Raw genomic sequence first — 22,755 nt, forward strand, 5'->3', positions numbered from 1 at the left:
GCTCTCCATTGTTAGGGAAGTAAGGCAGAACAAAAATGGGAAGTAAATACATAATCTGGAAAAAATAACCGTTATAGTGTTGGGTCCCATAACTTGACTCATCTCTCATAGTTAATTTCTTAAATTATATTTCCTACAGACAAATGCACAGATTTGTTCCTCCTATGACATGGGACCCATGAGCTCAGCTCCGAATGCTTGCATTTTTTTTGCAAAGGGTAATAATTGTTATTTATCCTCTCCAAATTCAACTTCTTAGAATGAGCCAAGAGCTTACACAGAAACAAGGAAGAAAGGCAAGACAATTTCCTTCTTCCCCCTCTCCTCCTCCTCTTCCTTCTCCTCCTCCTCTTCTTCCTCCTCCTTCTGCTGTCCTTCTATTTCCTCCTCCTCTTCCTCCTCCTCCTACTGCTGACATTCTTTTTCCTCCTTCTCTTCCTCCTCCTCTCCTTCCTCCTCCTCCTTTCTTCTTCCTCCCGCTGTTATTCTCTTTCCTCCTCCTCTCTTCCTCCTCCTCTTTCTCTTCTTCCTCCTGCTGTCATTCTCTTTCCTCCACCTCCTCCTCCACCACCACCACCACCTCCTCCTCCTCCAACAGCACCGCTACCACCTTATCAGCTAAGCGCAATTCACACTCAACGCTGTTAAATCTCCCAAATGAAAACATTGTCCCATTTTTTCCATGGCCACTTCGCTTGGTGACACGGGTGGCCACATGAACCTGATAAACAAACAAAGCAAGCTATTTCCAGAGGCAGTTGTGTTACTCCAAAGGGAGGTTTCCTCTCCTCCACCTCAAGAGCAAGGTTCAGAAGGCACCCAAGGGGTGTGTGTGTGTGTTTGCAGGGTCCAGCTTTTCAGATGGATTCCACCTTTGCCTCTTTACAAAGCACTTACCTGCAGTTGCAGTGGGCCTAAACCCGGGGTGGCGGCGGCGGCAGCTGCCATTGTGGTTGGAATCAGCTGAACGGGGTAAGGGTCACCTAAGTAAGAAAATAACAGAGGCGTCAGCACCTTTTATACTCTCCACCTGCAAATTAAACTCCTGCATTCCTCCTTCCAAAGCCTCTCTTTTTTGTCTGCCTCGCAGAGTTCTAATGAAAAGCTCCATTGTGAGGCCTTTTACTAAACTCTTCACAATTTCTGGCTGAGGGAGGAACACGAATAAAAGGGACAAGCAATTAAGGCGGAAACATCATCCTTTTTTCATCTGATGTATTAGGGAAATTGGGGAGGGGAGGAGGGAAGCGCGCCTGGATCAGAGGACTGAGCTTCCCCCGAAAAAGGGGAGGAGGGGGAAAGCATGAAGGAAATAGAAGAAAGAGAGAGAAGAGAGAAAGACAGAGAGAGAGAAGAGAGAGAAGAAGAAGAGTGAGAGAGAGACAGAGAGAGAGAGAAGAGAGAGACAGAGAGAGAAGAGAGAGAGGAGAGGGGGCGAGGAGAAGGGAGAGAGAAGAGAGCGACAGAGAGAAGAGAGGGAGAGAAAGAGAGAGAAGAGAGAAAGAGGAGAGAAGAGAGAGAGGAGAGAGGAGAGAAGAGAGAGAGACAGAGAGAGAAGAGAGACAGAGAGAGAGAGAGAGAGAAGAGAGAGACAGAGAGACAGAGAGAGAAGAGAGAAGAGAGACAGACAGACAGAAACAGAGAGAGAAGAGAGAGAAGAGAGACAGAGAGAGAAGAGAGAGAGGAGAGAGACAGAGAGAGAGAGAGAAGAGAGAGAGAGACAGAGAGAGAAGAGCGAGACAGAGAGAGAGAGAAGAAAGAGACAGAGAGAGAGAGAGACAGACAGAGACGAGGAGAGAGAGAGAAGATGATCAGAATTCAGAGCCCTGGCAACTGGCATGATCTTATGACGGTTGCTACATCCGGGATCATGTGATACCCTTTGCCTCCTTCTAGCAAGCAAAGTCAATGGGGAAGTCAGATGTCAGGATTCCAAATAGCATCCAAAATTAAATCAGAGTCCAAGGCAAAGGATTCCTCAGAGTTCCAATTATTAAGAAAGCCATGTTGGCCCATCTGGGAAAACCCGGATCTGAAAGCTTCCCAGTTTTCTCCACTCAGTTGAAAGTTCAAGATCTTGCCCCCACACACAAGCCCATCACAGGGTCCAATCTTTCACTGCTATACTGGCAGCTTCACTCATCCAGTTCTGGCCCAGTGCAGAGGTGCAAAGACAAAGGCTGGCCTTGGCTTTCTAGAAAGAATGTTGTTATGGCTACATCCCATCTAACTTTGTACAATCCCCCCCCCCTACCATTTTCCCACCAAGAGAAAATGCATAGTAGAATAATAGAAAGTGTGGCAGGCCAAAGATCCAAAAGAAAAGATGACTACAGGCCTGACATCAGATTCACTTAACAAGCGTGTCAGTAACTTAACAACTGCAGGAATTGGCCTGGAAAGGAGAGGTGAGATAAAGAGTAAATAACTTTTGGTTAACTACAATAATAACAATGAAATGTTAATGGACAATATTTAATGATACATACAGGTGTGTTATTGTGGGGGGGAATGCTTAGATATCTTACTTAACTGAATTAATTTTAGAATATATTATAAAGGTGTAATGTTATTAGAGATCTATTGAAATTGCAAATGAATGCTAGTAGGTGGTTGTGTCTTTTAATATAAATGATTCTAGATAAAAAACATGTTTAAACAATGGTAACTAAATCAGAATTTTGGTACAGGGATAGTAAAATACATAACTTTCTTTCTTGACTTAAAATGTGCAACCTGATTTGAATGACGCATATGTAAGGATTGGAAGAAACGCACGGAATATATTTGTAACCAATCGATACGCTTTCAACAAGATGTAACGAAAGATGATTTTTTTGGTTGTCTTTTTGTTTAACTAAAACAAAAAAAAATTCTCAAAAAAAAAACCTGCGGGGATTGACTTCACAACTGTGGCAAGAAAGGTCATAAAATAGGGACCAACTCACTTAACAACAGTCTTGCTTAGCAATAGAAATTTTGGGCTCAGTTATGGTCATAAGTTGAGGGGGTGTAGAGTGTTGGTAGTGTTTTCCCCTCCAGTGGTATTTCCTTCAAATGCATAATAATAAAACCATCTGTCCTTATGATTACTTTTAAGATCAGTATCTATGTTCCATCTCATTAGCTTTGATACTATTGTCAACTAGATTTTTTTTCTTTTTAAAAAGGCAAACGAACTATTTCAAGAGTTTTGACTTTCCCCTCAGGGCTTGGCAGTTTTCAGAAGTTGGACATCAGCTGACGGCACTTAAATTGGAAATTAGCCTTTGGGAAGCCTTGCTCCTGGACCAAACAAGAAGAATTTTAATACTGCCCACATGATCCTCCATTAGAAATAAAACATGTGATGACCTTAATAAGAACAAACAAAAAAAGAGGAAACATCAGCAATTCTTCCCAGGGGAAAGTTTGCAATATTTAAATCCTAAACATTCAAGTTATCATCCCGTTCAGGAAAGTGATTTAAGAGTTTGAACGCATATTATTTTAACGCTGGAAGTCTCCAGGATCACCCTGATTACTTTGGATGGCCATTTGTTGAATACATGAATAAATAAATGCATTTGTGTGTGTGTTTGTAAGTGTGTGTGTGTGTGTGTGTGTGTATGTTTTTCAGTTCAGTTTTTTTTATTTTACAACATAAAAATACCATTTTTCAATTAAACAGTGTGTTGTCTGGGTACAAACAGTTCGTCGGAGCGTCACACAGGCACTGTATGTGGCATGTGCGGAAGCCCTGAAGCAGGGGTGGGTTTCAACCGGTTCGCGGCGGTCCCTGCGAACCGGTTGGTTGGCAAACCCGGAAGTAAGTAACTTCCGGGAACGGCGAAGGGCCCACCCGCCTGCCCACGGTCCTTACCCGGTTTTGACGAGTTCTGTGCTTCCACGCATGCGCAGGACACATACAGCGCCTGCGCGATCCTCCAGGAGCAGCTGGAGCATTGCACAGACGCTAGTACGCATGTGTGCACGAGGACGCCGCCGGCCCCGTTCCAACCGAACCGGTTGGAACGGGGCGAGAAACCCACCCCTGCCCTGAAGGCTTTAAAGGACAGGTTGGGCGGGCGGGTGGGCACTCCATAGCACCATACCGGAATGGTACCCGGTGCTCCAGGCAGGCTCCAGTACGCCCGTACCGTGACGTACCGCCTGCAACCCACCACTGATGCACAGAAGCAAACTTATTTTTTCAAGAGGCAATTAGACTTTGTTTGTCTTTGAAGACGTTTTGCTTCTCATCCCAGAAGCTTCGTCAGAAAAACCAGAAAGTCCAGTTGCCTCTTGGGAAGAAAATAAAAGCACCTTTGGGACAACCATGACCAGGATGACTGACAATCTCCAAAACACATAAGCAAACCTTACATCAGTGATGGCTAATCTTTGGTTGTTGCGCGACCGCACCCATAATGCAATGCGTGCACAGCCCCTCCCTGTGTGCCCCGCCCCCACACATGTGCTCATAGCCGGCCTATGCTCCCCCATGCCCACGCATGTGCGCAACCTACTGCACTCCCCCCATGCATGTGTTGTGATGCCTCTCTGTGCCCCATTTTGGGCCTAGTAAGTCTCTCTGCAGCCTCCTGGGAGCAAAAATGGGCTGCGAGGGGGGGGGAGGGTGCAGCACCCCGCCCCTGAGACCCCCCCATGCATGCACGGCAGAGACCCAAAAATCTGGCTGGAGGGAGGTGCACGGCCATGTAAGGTTGACCTGAGCTAGGCGCTTGCGTGCCTGCAGAGAGGGCTCTGTGTGCCACCTGTGGCACGCGTACCATAGGTTTGCCATCACGGCCTTACCTGTTTGCTATGTTTTTGTGTTGTTGCTGTTGTTATTAATTATTATTATTATTATGTGGTTAATCTTTGGTGAGATTCACAGCCTTTGGGGCTGGTTGGTAGCTCAACAGCTCAAGTCTAACCAAGGACCTAGGAACTGAAGGTAACGTCGGAGGATATAAGCTGTTCCAAGTAGGGTGTTTTTTTGTAGAATCAGAATGTTCAAGTCAGGTAAATTTAGAATTTTCCAAATAGCCAGGTAGCCCTTTAGGTATTGCTCCAAGGGCTCCAATTATTATTTGGTGAATCTTTGGTGAGATTCACAGCCTTTGGGGCTGGTTGGTAGCTCAACAGCTTGAGTCCTAACCAAGGACCTAGGAACTGTTAAGGTAACGTCGGAGGATACAAGCTGTTCCAAGTAGGGTGGTTTTTTGGTAGAGTCAGAATGTTCAAGTCTGATAAATTTAGAATTTCCAAATAGTGAGGTAGCCCTTTGAGTATTGCTCCAAGGGCTCCAATTACAATCGGGACAACACTCGATTTCTTTTTCCACAGTCGCTCAACCTCAATTTGCAAGTCCCGGTATTTTGTGATTTTTTCTTGCTGCTTATCTTCAATTCGTGCATCTCCAGGTATTGCAATGTCAATGAAACAAAATTTTTCTTTTCAACTATTGTTATGTCAGGTGTGTTGTAGATCAAGTGCCTGTCAGTTGGATTCTGAAGTCCCACAAGATCTTGACTTTTGCATGCTCTAGAACCTTCTCAACCTGATGTTCCCAATGGTTTTGCTGTACTCAAATCCCAAACAACAAAAACTACTACTACTACTACTACTTCTCCTCCTCCTCCTCCTCCTCCTCTCTCTCCTCCTCCTCTCCTCTCCTCCTCCTCCTCCTCTCACACCAAGCAATTTACTAAATTGCATACATACTCATAAGGCCTACATGGCATGGTTCCAGGTATCTGAGGATCTGCCCCATTCATGCCAGCGGAAGAGGCCTGCTATGAATCTCATCTGCTATGAAATTCCAACTGGTGGGTTCAAGGCGAAGAGCCTTTTCTGCTGTGTCTCCATCTCTGTGGCAACACTCTGCCACCGGAGCTAAGAAATGGCCCCCTCCCATTTGGTCTTCCAGAAGGGTATTAAAATTTGACTTTTTTTCAGTTGGCTTGGATCCCAAGGCGGTAACCACTGGAGATGATTGATGGGGTAATGTCATCATCCCTGTCCTGTCCATCACTTAGTTCTGATTTCAGTATGATTTCAACGTCTCAATTTGTGTAATTTTAATGTTTTAATTATTTTTCTTTGCTTTATAACCTGCAAGCCACACAGAGTCACTTATAGGTGGCATTTAATGATCAATAAAATTTTGATCTATAACTAAACAAACAATTAGATCTGAGTGATGTTAAGAAAACTAGCAAGTAGCCCAGCATTCATTAAACCGATTAACTTCAGGGTGCAGTGACTTGTGCCAATTTTAAGGCGTCATTACATATATTTTATCGTCTGAACTTTGGTAAATTTCTTTTAAGTTTTTAGTATTTTTTTAAAAAGTAATTTCTACATGCACTAATTTGCCACGTCAGAAAAATAAAATGCGCTGATTGCAGAAGGATTTTACATCTGCCTTCCTAACACAGATGGAATCAAAGGTATAACAGCCTTCCTGTCCATTAACATCAGACTGCTGTGATCTGACTCAGCTTTTAACTGAACAAGAAATATTTAATTTTCTCCCTGAAATCAGCAGGACTTTAAAGAATTTATTTCAGAGTAGACTAAAATAGAAACTCATTTAATGCTAAATTATTTGTGGCAGTGTTTCCCCCCCTTTTTATACAAAAGGGAGAGTATCGAGAGAGAGGAGGGTGGGAGGGAGAGAGAGAGGGAGGGAGGGAGAGAGGGAGAAGGAGAATTCTAGCTAATTCCAGTCTTGGATTATTAATACCTTGTCAGTATATCTATAACTAGATTAAACTCTTGCATTGTATGCTCTCTCTCTGTCTCTCTATTTCTGTTTCTTCCTCTCTCTGTCTCTCTCTCTCTCACATGTCTGTCTATCTATCTATCTATCTAGGTATCTATCTATCATCTATCTATCTATCTATCTATCTATCTATCCATCCATCCATCCAACCATCCATCATCTATCTATCTATCTATCTATCTATCTATCTATCTATCGATCGATCGATCGATCGATCTATCTATCTACCTACCTACCTACCTTACCTACCTACCTACCTACCTACCTACCTATCCATCCATCCACCCACCCACACACTCACCCAATCCACACACACACCCAATCCACACACACACACACACTCACCTACCTACCTACCTACCTGCCTACCTTTGGTAACACCGTGTATAGTATTACTAGTAATTTGGTAGAGTTTAGGGCCAAAGTCCAAAGGTGGCTTAAAAATAACTTTTTTCCTACATTAATTCTGCAATAAGTGATTATTACAACAGTATAGCATGTTCCAGTCTTGCTCTTCTCTTATTGTTTTGTAACTCTTTCTCAATATTTAGATGGACCAATATTAGCAAAAAAACAAAAAACAAAAACAGAAAAGCTGGTGATAATTTCTGGCCTAGGATTTATAAAGATTAACTCTTATCTAGCCCCAATTTAGTGCAGTTATTGACTAGATTCGTGTTTAAAGGCATGAATAACGAAGCAGCTTAACTAGAACTCAACATGTGGATCTGATTCTTTGCACTGGACTATGGTTAATATAATTCCTAACCATCCATTTCATTTATCCTCTAAAATTAAAAATCATTAAACCATTTGCAACTTTTGAAGGAGCAGTAGACTTCACATCAGGCTTAGGGACCTGATATGTTTGGTTTACCTATCTAAAAGTAATACCGGATACTTTATATACAAATTGACTTATGGAATTCTGTTCCTCTTCTTGATCTGCATTTAGAATTCCAAGTGGTCTCCAAAGCCATGTGGGCTATTGCTGATGAGGTTAAGATGATAAATAGTAGTAACTGTGAGAGGGATCTTGGAGTCCTAGTGGACAACCGTTTAAATATGAGGCAGCTGTGTGCAGCAGCTGCCAAAAAGCCAACACAGTTCTAGGCTGCATAAACAGAGGGATAGAATCAAGATCACATGAAGTATTAATACCACTTTATAATGCCTTGGTAAGGCCACACATGGAATACTGCATCCAGTTTTGGTCACCACAATGTAAAAAAGATGTTGGGACTGAAGAAAGAGTGCAGAGAAGAGCAACAAAGATGATTAGGGGACTGGAGGCTAAAACATATGAAGAACGTTGCAGGAACTGGATATGTCTAGTTTAATGAAAAGATGGACTGGGGGAGACATGATAGCAGTCTTCCAATATCTCAGGGGTTGCCACAAAGCAGAGAGAGTCAAGCTATTCTCCAAGGCACCTGAGGGCAGGACAAGAAGCAATGGGTGGAAACTAATCAAGGAGAGAAGCCAAGAACTAAGGAGAAATTTCCTGACAGTTAGAACAATTAATCAGTTGGACAGCTTGCCTCCAGAAGTTGTGAATGCTCCAATACTGGAAGTCTTTAAGAAGATGTTGGATAGCCATTTGACTGAAGTGGTGTAGGGTTTCCTGCCTAGGCAGAGGGTTGGACTAGAAGACCTCCAAGGTCCCTTCCAACTCTGTTATTCTATTTTCTATCAACACAGAAGGCAAAACTGCTTTCTACAACAGTGAGGGCCTTATTCGTGAAACGTATCTATCCTTTCTGGATTTCAGCCCTGGTTTCCAAATAAACTCCAACATCTAGATCTGATTTCTACGGAGCTCTTTCCATGCAATGGAATGTCTGATGTTTTGTTCCTTTGAGTGTCACTTAACATTAGAGAGAAATTGATCAAATGTAGCTTTCCTAATGAAATAAAGCAAGACCTTCTGGAACGTCTCACCAACAAGCCACTATTAAAAGGAGTCCCAGGGGCAACAACAAAATTTTGGTTAATTTTCTTTTCATTTCCATGGTGATCAAAAAAATAATAATAATCATGTCAGCCTCGTGGGTGTGACGTGCCACACAGCTGCCATGGTGTTAATACGTTGGAATTGAAAAGCAAACACATTTATACATAGTGTCACACCATGTTAAACAAGGAATTAATTGAATCTGCCAGTTCTGCTTAATGGGATGCATCTTGGCCTTTTCCAGACCTACTAAAATAGCCAAGTGAGATTCAGGGAGGTTTTTAAGATGTACGGTTCAAGTGGTGTGAATTATCAGATCTCCCATCTGATGAAGAAAAATATGAGGAGACTAGTTTTTCTAGACTCTGATCGGGATTCTTTCTGGGTGCGCTAAAACCTTTTAATTAAGAAATGGGCAGCACAGATGTTTAATAGTAAAAAACAAAAAATTCTCAGGCAATATCCATGTGGTGTGGAACAGAATTACCATATTTTTCAGAATGTAAGATGCACCATTTTCCCTCAAAAAAGGGTGAAAGTCTGGGTGCGTCTTATACACTGAATACAGCATTTTTGGCCTCCCGAAACCCTGGCCCCTTTGCAAAAATGGCCATCCATAGCTTTTAGGAGGCTTCCAGAGTGCTCCTGGGGGCTAAGGAGGGCAAAAATGAGCAAAAAACACCTGGTTTTTTTGCTTGTTTTTAACCACCCCCCCAGCCATCAGGAACACTCTATAAGCTTCCTAAATGCTATGTATGCCCTTTTTTTGACAAAAAATGGGCCTTTTCATAAAAAGCGGGCCGTTTTTGGGAGGTCTGCAGAGTGCAAAACCTTTTTTTTTATTTGCCCCTTCAAAATCTTGGTGCGTCTTATACTCAGAAAAACGGTATTCAACCAGGGCTACAAATGAACCCATGGAATCCCTTTAGTAAGATGCAGTTTATATGTTATATCTATAGGAACATTTAAAGGCACAGATAGATTGGAAGAAAAAACTAAAAGAGACTTGACAAGTGGCACGCAGAGCCCTCTCTGTGGGTGCACGAGCCATCACCCCAGCTCAGCTTTACTGTGCTTGCACGTGTGCCTCATGTTAATCAGCTGATTTTCAGGTCTCTGTAACGCATGCATAGGGGATGGGGCGCATTCAGGAGATGTGCACGCATGTATGGGAGAGCATGCACATGCGCGGTGGGGGAGTGCCCGGGGAGCGCTAACCCTAACCCCATTTTTGGTCCCAGGAGGCTTCAGGGAGGCCTCGTAGGCCCAAAAGAAGGTGTGGAGGTCATACACACTTGGGGGGGGGCGGAGCGTACGTACCAGTACCGGAGCCTGCCGGAGTACCGGATACCATTCCGATACGGTGCTCTGGAGGGCCCGCTGTGCGCTCGAGCTCCTTACCGGTTTTTTAAGTCTTCAGCATTTCTGCGCATGTGCACAGCACTTACAGCGCCTGTGCGATGCTCTGTTGAGCAGCTGGAGCATTGCGGAGGCGCTAAGATGCATGCGCGCACTGCGTGCATGTGCATGTGCATGAACCCACCACTGGTGTGGGCACACACACACGCTTTTGGCACGCAAGGACAAAAAAGTGTATCCATCAGTGACCCTAAACCTAACCCTACACTTACAAGCATAACTGAGTCCAATATTTGAGTGGCTTGGGAGTTCATGGCTCCCATGGCAACGATGGGTCTGAATGTCTAGAGGTCAAGCCACAATTGAAGTCACAGATTAGATTTTTGACTTGGCACTGAAAAAATGTGAAATTATGACATTTATGACCGTTGCAGCAGCCCCAGTGATCAAAATGCCACGGCTTGGCAACCAGCAATGGGGAAGCCAAAGTCAACTGCAACAACTGCAGCGATTCACTTAACAAGATGACGCAGTGGTTAGGGTGCAGTACTGCAGGCCACTTCAGCTGACTGTTATCTGCAGTTCAGCGGTTCTAATCTCACCGGCTCAAGGTTGACTCAGCCTTCCTTCCATCCTTCCGAGGTGGGTGAAAAGAGGACCCAGACTGTGGGGGCGATATGCTGACTCTGTAAACCGCTTAGAGAGGGCTGAAAGCCCTATGAAGCGGTATATAAGTCTAACTGCTATTGCTAAGTGTGGCAAGAAAGGTCACAAAATGGGATGCAATTCACTTAACAACTGTCTCCCTTAGCAACAGAAATTGTGGGCTCAGTTGTGGTTGTAAGTCTCGCAGTACCTGTATTATCAGAGGGCCTATCACACTTTGCCATGGCCAACTCCCCTTTGGGGCAATTTGCCGTGGGACAAGAATTAGATGAATATCAAAGGAATGGTAGAATCAGATCATTCAGGAAAGCTTGCAAAAGGAGGGACAGAATGGAATGTGAATGACAAAAATTATGACATTTTTATTATTTTGAATAATTAAATTGATTAGTTAAATTGTCCTGCAGCGAGTTGGCCGCAGCAAATAATCCACTCCATAGCCCCCTATGCCCCAACTTCATGTAGGAAGTTAGCACACACCCATCCTAGAAGAATGAAATATTCTAGGAAATATTAAAAAGGCAGGATATTATTTTTCCCTGATGAGAAAAGGAGAAACATGTTTTAAAGACAAAGCAGCTCCCTGCAGCTCCCCTCCCCCCTTTAGCTCCAGGGTGATGGGATTAAGACATGGTCCTCAGGACGTGATAGGATTAACCCATCTCACCGCATGGCACCTGGGAAAATTATATCATCCAGCAAGGCTCAACCAAGCCTGGGACTCAGGACAGCCTACAGAGTTGCTCCTGCATGGCCCCATGGGAGTCTGACAACCAATCAGAATACAAGCTCAAATTCAAAAGCCCAGAGAGGTATCAAACTCAGGTACTATCAGCATCTCTCCCCCCTTTTTTTTAAATTCCCCAACACCTTCAAGCCATGTGGTCATGTCCATCATTAAAACCTTCTTTCCAAGCAACTTCCATGAATCCAGTGTCTTCTCCCCACTTGGGACTGAACATTTCTTCCAGCATTCAAAAAGAGTGTGGCATCCAATTATGTCTAGGGCAGGGCTCCTAAAAAGTGACTACTTTTTTTTTTTTTATAACAATAGGACTTTATGGAGGCGGCAGGAGGGGGGGGAGGTTTTGCTCCGCTAACAGAGTTTTTTTAAACCCGTAAAAGCCAATCTGGTTTAATTACAACAGTTCTGCTTTTATTCTGCTATCCTGCAAACTTTATTCATTCGGTGTACAGACATATATAGAAGCACCCTACAGTTTCAGCATGTGAAACATCAGTTCAGTAAAAATCATCATCAGCATCACGCTATTCAAAAGTAACAATAAGGAGACTGGCTAAAATCTACCCAAACTTATCACCGGACTGTTGGAAATGTAGGCAAAATCAAGGAACATATTACCACATGTGGTGGTTATGACCAAAGGCTAAACAATATTTGAATAGAATTAAGAAAATGGCTTGAAGAATTCACTAAACAGCAAATAGATACGAAACCGGAATTATTTCTCTTGGGAATACCTACAAGGAAAAAAAACCCATAATATTTAATTACACCCATCATAACGGCAGCGAGAATAATATATGCACAAAATTGGAAGAAGGAGAATATACCATCAGAGAGGAATGTTATAATGAAAGTGTTAAGATTGTGGAGAGATGGACAAACTTACAAAAGAGATAAAAGAAAAGGAGGAAACGGAATATTATATGGTATGGAACAAGTGGTACAAATGGCTACAGGACAGGAGTAAAGCTTAAGGAAGACTAAACGAAGATGACAGAGGAATTGGACATTAGCAATGTATAGGTAGAGATGAACAAACACCTATAAATGGAAATGGTACATAATGAAGGATTGTAAATTAAGGAATGGATATAATACTATCATATATATAGACAAAGAGAAACTGAAATAAAGGGGTGGAGAAGTGTATTTAGAATGGATGTATACCGAGGTGGAAATGTTGTACAGAAGGAAATTGCAAAAAAAAAAAAAAGTCTTTAAAAAAAACTGTTTAACAAAAATTCTCTCTCTCTCTCTCTCTCTATCTATCTATCTATCGCACTCTTCTCTCTCTCTTCCCCCCTCTTCCCCCCTCCCATCCATCCATCCATCCATCCACCCATCCACTCACCCACCCACCACCTACCTACCTACCTACCTACCTACTACCTACCTACCTACCTACCTACCTACCTACCTATCTATCAGAGGTAGGTTGCTCCTGGTTCAGCCCGGATCGGCTGAACAAGTATTGGTGGCGGTGGGAGATTCTGCCCACCCACTGCATGCACAGAAGTGTTGCACACACACACGAGCACGAGTGAACCAGTAGCACCAGGATTTGAAACCCACCTCTGCTATCTATCTACTATCTATCTATCTATCTATCTATCTATCTATCTATCTATCTATCTATCATCTATCTATCTATCTATCTATTATCTATCTATCTATCTACTATCTCTCTATCATCATCTATCTATCTCATCTATCTATCTATCTATCATCATCTATCTATCTATATATCTATCTCTATCTCTATCTATCTCTATCTATCTATAGAGAGAGATAGTAACATTATGGTATGGCCCTTGTCATTTGCTTAGGGTTGCTTGGGGGGGGGGGTTCCAAAACGAATTCATTTGCTTTCAGTGAAGTATCCAGGGCTAACAAAAGACAATTGACGAATTCATGAATTTGTCAATGATATACTGATGCGGAATAAAGCCAAAGAGAAGGACCGAAGGCTGTAGTTTTCAGAACAAGAGCGTTTCAGAGAGATAGAAAACTGATGTCAGAAGAGTTAGATAACCGGAAATGAAGGAAGGCAGTTTTATGAAATTCCTAACCAAGATAAATCTGCTTGCTGAAACAAAGGCAGCTCCAATCTCTTCCTCCCCTCCTTCTGGGTTATTTGTTTTATTTTAAACAAGCCATGTCTTCAAGACAGGAATAGGCAAGGATCTATAAAAGCTTAGATAAAAGGGCCCAAATACTCACATCTGCTGTTACACACACACACACACACACACACACACACTCACTCACAAAAACCCGGACGGACAGATGTCTGAAAGCAAAACCTTCCAGAATTAATCTTCAACTTTCCAGCCTTTAAACCCGTTGTAAATTCATGTTTTGTTTTCGCCCATAAATTGAGAGGCATATGTTAGCCTCGATCTATGCACCGAACTCCCATTGAGATTAATGGTGCTTGCGCATTATTGGGAGGTCATTTGCAAAAAGAGCAAATTAAACCTCTTCATTAAGTACAGAACAGGTGGTTTGAGAAGGGCGTCTGACTAAATTGTTGCGTTCTTCTCTTTTCTTTCATCAGTTGGAGGGCAATGCAAGAAAGGGCTGGATGTTCTCACCCAGATTTCCTTAAAAAGCAAGAAGCAGAGTCTTGGTCCTGGCAAAAAGACGACTGATTCCTTTCATTCCCAGTCAGCAAGGCTTAGGAAACGGTCTTTCAGAGGAATGTTTTAAACACAAACCTTATCTCATTTGGAGAGCTGCCAAATAACTAGTTTCCAAATGCAGGGCAAGGCAAAACTTGGCACAGAGTTTCTTATAGTCACAAACAGAACTTTCCACTCTTGAAACAACTGAAGGAGCGAATTGTTTCCTGAAAAAGCCCATCCCCATTCACTCCTCTTTTGTTTCCTATGGGAGGGGTTCATCACCTCCAAGGTGTGGCTTTACTCCTAATTAAACCCAGCTTTCTTAATTGTTCTTTGCATTGACTAAGTCCTGGTAAGAAACAGATCTTGATTGAAAAGAAAATAATGAATTAATAGAATAGGATAGGATAGAATAGAATAGGAGCTGGAAGGGAGCTTGGAGGTCTTCTAGTCCAGCCCCGTGCTCAAGCAGGAGACCCTATACCATTTCAGACAAGTGACTAGCAATAGCAATAGCAGTTAGACTTATATACCGCTTCATAGGGCTTTCAGCCCTCTCTAAGCGGTTTACAGAGTCAGCATATTGCCCCCAACAACAATCCGGGTCCAACTATCCAATCTCTTCTTAAAAATCTCATGATGAAGCTCTGAAGGCAAATTGTTTTATTGGTTAATTGTCCTCATTGTGAGGAGGTTTCTCCTCAATTCCAGTGGTGGAGTTTTTGGTCCAATTTCTGGTGCTTTGGAAAATAAGTTGACCTCCTTTTTGTGGTAGCCTCTCAAATATTGGAATACTACTATCATGTCCCCCTTAGTCCTTCTTTTCTCTAGACTAAGCCATATCCAAATCCTGCAATTTTTCTTCATATGTTTTAGTCTCCAGGCCTTTAAGTCTTAGTTGCTCTTCTTTGCACTTTTCCAAAGTCTCAACATTTTTTGTAAAGTAGTGACCAAAACTAGATGCAGTGTTCCAGATGTAGCCTTACTAAGGCTTTAAAGCGGTACAAATACTTCATGTGATTTTAATTCTATGCCTCTGTTTATACAACCCAGGATGTTATCTGCCCAACTGTGATTAAACATACAAGGAATTTGTCTCTGGTACGGAAGCACTCTGTGCACTAATACTAATACTGTTTCTCTGAAAATAAAACCTCCCCAGATAATAAGCCCAATCGGGCTTTTGAGCGCATGCACTAAAATAAGCCCTTCCCAAATATTGCAACACAGCAGCAGCCATGAGGTGACCACGCTCGCCACCTCCTGTACCTCAAAATAACAAGACCTCCCCGAAAATAAGTGCTTATTTTGGGGTCAAAAGAAAATAACATGAAAATGTCCTCCTCCAGGCTCTGGAGACCCACTGGAGGCTTCCAGTACTTCTGGAAGGTTCGTTTTTCACCCTCCCAGGAGCTCCATGTGGGCCCTGAACTTACCTGGCATGATGAACAGGCTGCGTGGAGACTCCTGGGATGGGAGAGGTTGGCTGCTCCTTGTAACTACCGGCTTGGCGAACCAGATTAAAATTAACATCCAGTTCCTCTGAGTGTCAGGCTTGCAGTTATATCCCTTTTAGGATCTTTGGCCTGCCACACTCCTCTTATTTCATTATGCTGTTTCATTAGTGTAGTAGTTGGGAGGGGGAATAGAAAGGAGTAGGATTGTGGAATGTGGTGTTGTCATTCTTTTCCAGAAGCCCAAGGTCATCTTTTGTCTCCGCACCTCTGCACCTGACCGGAAGCGCTGGGTGGAGATGCCAGCGTGGGAGAAGAAGATTAGACCATGTGATGGATTTGTGGGTGTGGGGACAAGATCATGAACTTTCAACTGGGTGGGAATCCGATGTAACTTCCAGAATTGGGATTCCACAGTACGATGCCAACATGTCTGTCTTATTAAATTGGAACTTTAAGGATAGCTGTGCCTTGGACTCTGATTTAATTCTGTATGATATTTGGAACGCTGACACTGAACCAGTCTGAACCATCTGAATCCCACCCTGGATGTGAGAAGTCTGCAGATACCTTCCGGCCCACCTTCTGACCCACACAATATACAGTTTGAATGGGGATGGCCTGCCTATGATAGTGTATCATTGCTACCCCATGCCAGCTCACGTCCGCCACTTTAGGCCCATCACCCCTGCTTGAAAACAACTGAGTAACTTACTGCAGCCTGTCTTGTAGCTGAAGCCAGGTGGCAGGAGAAATCCTTGCTGGGCTGCTGCTGCTAGGGTTCGCTGGTCTGGGGGGAACACGGGGATCATTAGTGGTGGTAGCTGACCTTGGACCTGCTGGACAAGAGGTGGTAAACATCAAACCAAGTATTACAGCTTAACGGTTAGCCTTAAGATTCAAGGCTGCAATTGTCAGATATCCTTCCAGAGGCTCACTGTTGGGACTGCACGAAATTCTGCGTATACAAAGGAAGATATTTCCCTCGAGGTGTTTCTTTCACCAGGTGAAGCTGTGCTCCTGGGGTGGCCAAGGACCTGAAATGTGGTGGAAAGCCTGAAGGGTTGTGTAGCATGGGGCCAAATAGTCTTTGATATACTCTGTTTTCCCCCCAAAATAAGTCCCAACTGGAAAATAAGCCTTGCACGATTTTTCAAGATGCTCATAAGCGCTACCCCCCAAAATAAGTCTCAGTTAAGATCATACTCCAGAAGGAGGCGTTTAGTACTGCATTTCCCAGAAAATGAGACCTTAACAGAAAATAAACCCCAATGCGTCTTTTGGAGCAAAAGTGAATATAAGACCCAGTCTTATTTGGGGAAAATGTGGTAGTAGAGATAAAATAGCACAGCAAGACTTGGAAGCTTATTTTTTTGCAGATATCTTAGTCAACAGAAAAACTCTAGAGAGTGGCCTAATTGTGGGATCCTTGGTGCTCTCTGAGCTTGCAGACATTTCATTATCCAAACTAGATAACATCATCAGTGCTAGATGGGAGAGGGGTTTGCTCCCTTCTGACACTGATGATGTTACTAGTTCGGTAATGAAACGTCTGCAAGAAAACAAGCATGCTCAGAGAGCATCAGGGACCCCACAGTCCTATTCCTCTCCTTCTCTTCTTCCTCCTCCTCCTCCTCCCCAGAAACCACACTTTTAGCAATGATGATGTTGCCTAGTTGGGTAAAGAGATGTCTGCAAGAAAACCACCAAGCACAGAGAGCATCAAGGACCCCAAAGTCCTCCCCCACCACAAACTACACTTCCTTCTAGCACTGATGAGATTACTAGTTGTGTAATGAGATGTCTCCAAGAGAACCAAGCTCAGAGAACATCAAGGACCATACAGTTCAACCCTGAGTTACAAATATTCTCTTCTATTTTTTGGGGGGGGCTCATTTTACTTGGATTGGATTACAACTATAGTACAGGTAATTGGAAATTGGAAAAATATATGACATTATTTGATTTTTTGGGACAATCTGAGTTTGGAAATATCCCCACCTCTGTGGACCACAGAAAGAGCAATAGCACCACACAGATCTATTTTGAGTCCATTTGGATCTCGAATAAGATTTTTTCCCCCTCTTCTTGACTCCCTCATTCCGTTCCCGTTCTATTTTAGAGTCACACCTTTTAAAAACAGTGTTGCAGAATTGTTAGTTGAGCAGTTCTTTAATAATGACATGTTATTGTGGTTGCAAGGATTCAATTTCACTTGACCAAAACATTTCAGCACCTGCAAAGTAATGCCAGCCCGTCATGCTTCCAAGCGCTCTGCCATCCTATACCTACGGATGTCTGTAAAATTGAACCAGATTTTTACCCAAAGGTAAATTCGAATAGAAAGAAATGTTAATGACCTGGAATAATCCTGTTATTGCCTAATTTGCTACTTTTCCCCTCCCCTTTTTAATCAGCGGACACCAACTGGCAATCCATGGACACTGATGGTCCATGGAAAAAATGTTGGTGGTCGCAGAAAAAAATTTGCATTTTTTATATTGCACTCAATCGGGGATCCTCAAACCACGGCCCCTGGGCCGGATACATGCAATGATGTTTGTGTTACTGCAGAGAGTCTCCCCCTTTGGGGTCTTTTTGTGCAGGTAGAGGGGGGAAGAAATTCCAACTTGGGGTCTGCTTCAGCCTCCTGGTATGGGGCTTTGGGAGGGCTGGAGGGAAGCCACTGGTGGCAAAGAGCCGGAGGGCCTCATTCCAGTGGGACTGCATCATGGCCTGGAACTGGCTCATCTCAGCCCACTGAGCCTTAGGCGTCGGCACCTGGCCTTGCACTCACGCAGGTCTTCCCTCTGCTTGGAAAGCCTATGCTGGTAGTCCTCAGTGAGGTGCTTCTGCTGAGCCTCCTTCTCGGTCAGATCCAATTTGAACTGAGCCAGCTATTTTGCCAACTCTTTCTCATGGTGGCTGTTTAGCTCCAACAACTGCTTCCTGTTGGGGCCCTAAGGAGCCGGGCAGGGAGTGAGGAGGGGCTGAGAGGAGAGGGGCGAGTGGGGGCCGGAGAGGTGCCCTTTGGTGTGAGTGAAATCGAGTTGGCCATGCCTACCCAGTCACATGACTACTTAGCCACCCGCCCATTCATTAGGGAGTTATATTAGTGCGCTGGGGTTGCTCCCGGTTCGGCCGAATGGTAGTAGCGGCAGCAGGAGGCTCCGCCCATCGCTTCTTTGCACGCACAGAAACATTGCGTGCGAGCGCGCCCAAACCAGTACTAAAAATATTGCAACCCACCACTGTATTAGTGGTGCGTGGGATTTAAAATTAGGAACTGAGTAGTCCTTGAGGGCTGAAAGGTTGGACCCCTGTTTTAAATGACAAAGAAATGTGTTCTCCTTTGAAGGTGAATTGATTTTTGCACTGTATTAGCAAGGAACCGGGGGGGGGGAGGGGAGGAGGAAGGAAGGAAGGGAGGAAGGGAGGGAGGAGGAAGAGAAGGAAAGAGAAAGAGAAGCAAGGAAAGAAGAAAGAGAAAGAAAGAAGAAGAAAAGAAAAAGAAGAAAAGAAAGAAAAAAAAGAAAGAGAGAAAAAAAGGCAAGAAGGAAGGAAGGAAGGAGAAAAGAAGAAGAGTTCCATGTATGAAAATGACTTTGCCAAGCAAAGAAGCTTCAAAACAGAACTCAAAACACTAATAGAGAGACAGATGGTTGCACTGAAGTCTTTCCTGCCAAAAAAAAAAATTATATACAAAAAAAGAAAGAAAAAAAGAGAGTGATGTTATTGAAGCTGGCTGGAAAGTTCTCTGATGGCTGCAAACTCTTGTCCCATTTTAAGTGTTAACTCTGCCTCCAGGGCTAATATAAACTAAAGCAACATAGACACACACACATACTAGTACTGGCGACACACAAACATGCACACACTCAGACACAGCCCTGCAAGTCTGCACTTGATTACAAGAGACTTCTGGATAAACCAGCCAATGTGTTGTATTAATGCATTCCTGACTGGGAAAGGAGCCATTAGGAAAACATTACCAAAAAAAAAAACTATTGTCACATTTTAATGCTGTCCTTTACTTCTCGAATAAGTAAAATGCTTGACACAAGAGAGGAGAGGAGGAGAAAGGAAAGATGGATGAAAGGGAGGGAGAGGAGAGGAAAGAAGGAGAAAGGAAGGAAGGAAGGAAGGAGGGAGAGGAGGAGAAAGGAAAGATAGATGGAAGGAAGAAGGGAAAGGAGGAGAAAAGGAGAAAGTAAAGTTGGATGGAAGGAAGGGAGGGAGGAGAAAGGAAAGATGGATGGAATGAGGGAGGGAAGGAGGGAGGAGAGAGGAGAGAGAAAGGAAAGATGGATGGAAGGAAGGAAGGGAGGGAGAGGAAAGGAGGAGAAAGGAAAGATAGATAGAAGGGAGGGAGGAAAGGAAGGGGGGAGGGAGGGGAGAGGAGAGAAAGAGAAAGGAAAGATGGATGGAAGGAAGGGAGGGAGGGAAAGAAGGAAGGAACCAAGGAAGCAAGGAGAGAAGGAGAGGGAGGAGGAGAGAGAGAGGAGAGAGGAAGGAAGGAAGGAAGGAAGGAGAGAGGGGAAAAGGGGAGGGAGAAGAGAGTACAGAAAACAAGAAAAGTGCCAGATGACAAAAGGAAGCTAAATCTTGAAGGTAAACGTAGCAGAAAGTTGGTGAATATTTTTTTTTACCTGGAGACCAAAATATCTCAGACAAAACAATCTAGTTTCCTTTACAAGCTAGGTAGAGCAAGGAAAAACTTTAATTCCAGGGTTCCATTTCATTTCTAAAGGAGATCAATGCTCAGGTAATGTCATTGTTATGAAAGGTAGCGTAACAATGAACTAGGAATCAAATGCATCAGGTGCCCCCCACGCGGTATTTATTTTTGAGGTTGGAGGGAACTTTGCGCGAGGTTTGTTTGCCTAGACTTGTTGCTAGGCTACACACAGGAAAACATTTTAAAAAAAACAGATCCTCTTTCGCCACCTTCTTCTAGCTTGGTTTACTGTCAAGAGTTTTGGCAGAGTGGCTATTGATATGAGATAAATTCAGAGCCCAACACAGCACATAGCACACACAAAGCCTTTGGTCAATTAATAGTGGTTTACATACAAATACATACAGACATACACAAGGTAGATAAATCCCTTACCACTCAGCGACGGACACAAGAAGAGAAAATAAGATACACCACGAGAGAAGTGCCCTCTAATGGCCACCTATAGACAACTCATTGCTGAATGTCCTTATTGGATCAGCTTACAGTTTACAACCTTGCATCAGCTGGCAGCTATTAAATCCTCATCACCTGACACTTACAGTGGAACTCAGGGCATCCACCATCAAGGGTTCAAGTCCATCCTAAAAACTCTGTATCTAAATGTCAAAAAAAAGGGCCGAGCCATACCCACACCCTTGAAAGATTCGGACTCTTCCTTGCAGACGCCCGCTACTTTCCAACTATTCAAATCTGTTTATTTTCCTTATTATGGGAGATGGAGTGTCATAATTCCATTATTACAGTTTTTGAAACAGCAATTTTACATTATGGCTATTTTGATACCTGCAAACCCCCATCTAGACACAGTGACCACTGAGACAAGAGAACCACTGCACAATTAAGCAAACAAACAAACGAAGTGACGGAGCCTCGATTTAGAGATCTGCAGGCTGCTAAACATTTCTAATCGGGGCAAGTTGCAGAAACAGCCATATGTCTTCTTGTAGCACATCCAACGGTTTCACATGCAGAAAATGTGAAAAGTACCTCCAGAGTTGAGGATTTTTTTTCTCTCTTCTCAACATAAGTTTCTGGAAAGCAGCTGTGTTACATGATATTGTGGCAGCCTATAAGTCTTAGAACCCCTTACTTGATGGGCCAAGGGGTTAAGCTACCCTAACTTAGACAGCAGACTAAAAAGCAGAGGCATCACCCTGCCAACCAAAATGTTAGACAAGGCAGTTTTTTCCCCCCAGTTGCAATGGATGGCTGGGAAGGTTGGACCATAAGGAAGGCTGAGCGCTAAAGAATGGAGGCCTTTGAACGCTAGTGCTGGAGAAGATTCCTGCGAGTCCTTGGACTGTAAGATGATCAAACCGGTCAGTCCTAGAGGAGATCAACCCTGACTGCTCTTTAGAAGGCCAGATCCTGAGAGAAAACTCAAGTACTTTGGCCACCTAATGAGAAGGAAGGACTCCCTGGAGAAGAGCCTCATGCTGGGAACGATGGAGGGCAAAAGAAGATGGGGACGACAGAGAATGAGGTGGCTGGATGGAGTCACCGAAGCAGTTGGCATGAGCTTAAATGGACTCCAGAGGATGGTAGAGGACAGGCAGGCCTGGAGGAACGTTGTCCATGGGGTCAGCATGGGTTGGACACAATTTTGCAACTAACAAGAAGAGAAGCAAAGCCAAGCCTGGGATGGAACATTGGTAGCAGAGGTGGGTTCCTACCTGTTCGCACCAGTTCGGTAGAACCGGTTCGTCAAATCTACTGAACCAGTTAGAAGAGGTTCCACCAGTGGACCCAGAAAGCAGGCCACACCTACAGAAGAGGTTCCAAATTTTTTTGAAACACCACACACACACACACACACACACACACACACACACACACACTCAGACAGAGAGAAGGAGAAAGAGAAAAGAAGGAAGAAAGAAAGAAAATAAAAGGAAAGAAAAAGTGTGAGAGGATGAAAGAAAAAAAAGGAAAAAGGGACAGAGAGACAAAAGGAAGGAGAGAGAGAGAGAGAACACATGGCCGGCAAGCCACTCCTACCAGGTCATATGGCTGGCAAGCCACTCCCACAAAGGAGGCCACACCCACAGAGTAGGTTCCAAAAATTTTTGAAACCCACCACTGATTGGTAGCAAGTCTCTTTTAAAACTAGTCTGGCAGGTGCCCCCCCATTCCAAGTACTGGCCCTCTGTGTGCATCTTTAAAAAAAACAACACCAAAAAAAGGACTGAGCTTTTTCATATCCATCAACGCAGGAATGAAAAACTAGCCTGCCCTGTGAATACAATGAAGGCCTCCCTCTGCCTCCCCTTTGGAAGGAGAATGAGACATCTACCATCCTTTGATGAATAACTGATGTTTCCGCCCCTGTACAGCTGGGAAGGTACAGCGTCTATACAGGCTGGCTTAATGCAGTGACTGATCAACTGTGCCCTTTTGCAGAGCGACACAAGGTTAACAGACTCAATGGAACCGTTGT

The 22,755-nt window shown here is 43.7% G+C and overlaps 1 protein-coding gene across 9 annotated transcripts in view; it reads right to left on the reverse strand.

Annotated features, from left to right (window-relative positions):
* SOX5 (SRY-box transcription factor 5) overlaps positions 1-22,755 on the reverse strand; it is a 640,060-nt gene that overhangs the window by 152,674 nt on the left and 464,631 nt on the right. For 7 of the 9 annotated variants that reach the window (XM_032221314.1, XM_032221307.1, XM_032221310.1 and 4 more), the window contains 2 exons: positions 16,293-16,416; positions 898-983 (listed from right to left, as the gene is read on the reverse strand). In XM_032221314.1, coding sequence (XP_032077205.1) covers positions 898-983; positions 16,293-16,416 — 210 coding nt within the window. The remainder of the gene's footprint in view (positions 1-897; positions 984-16,292; positions 16,417-22,755) is intronic. The other 2 variants (XM_032221306.1, XM_032221312.1) reach the window with 1 other exon arrangement.

The sequence above is a fragment of the Thamnophis elegans genome, chromosome 7 (assembly GCF_009769535.1).
Source record: "Thamnophis elegans isolate rThaEle1 chromosome 7, rThaEle1.pri, whole genome shotgun sequence".
NCBI lineage: Eukaryota > Metazoa > Chordata > Lepidosauria > Squamata > Colubridae > Thamnophis > Thamnophis elegans.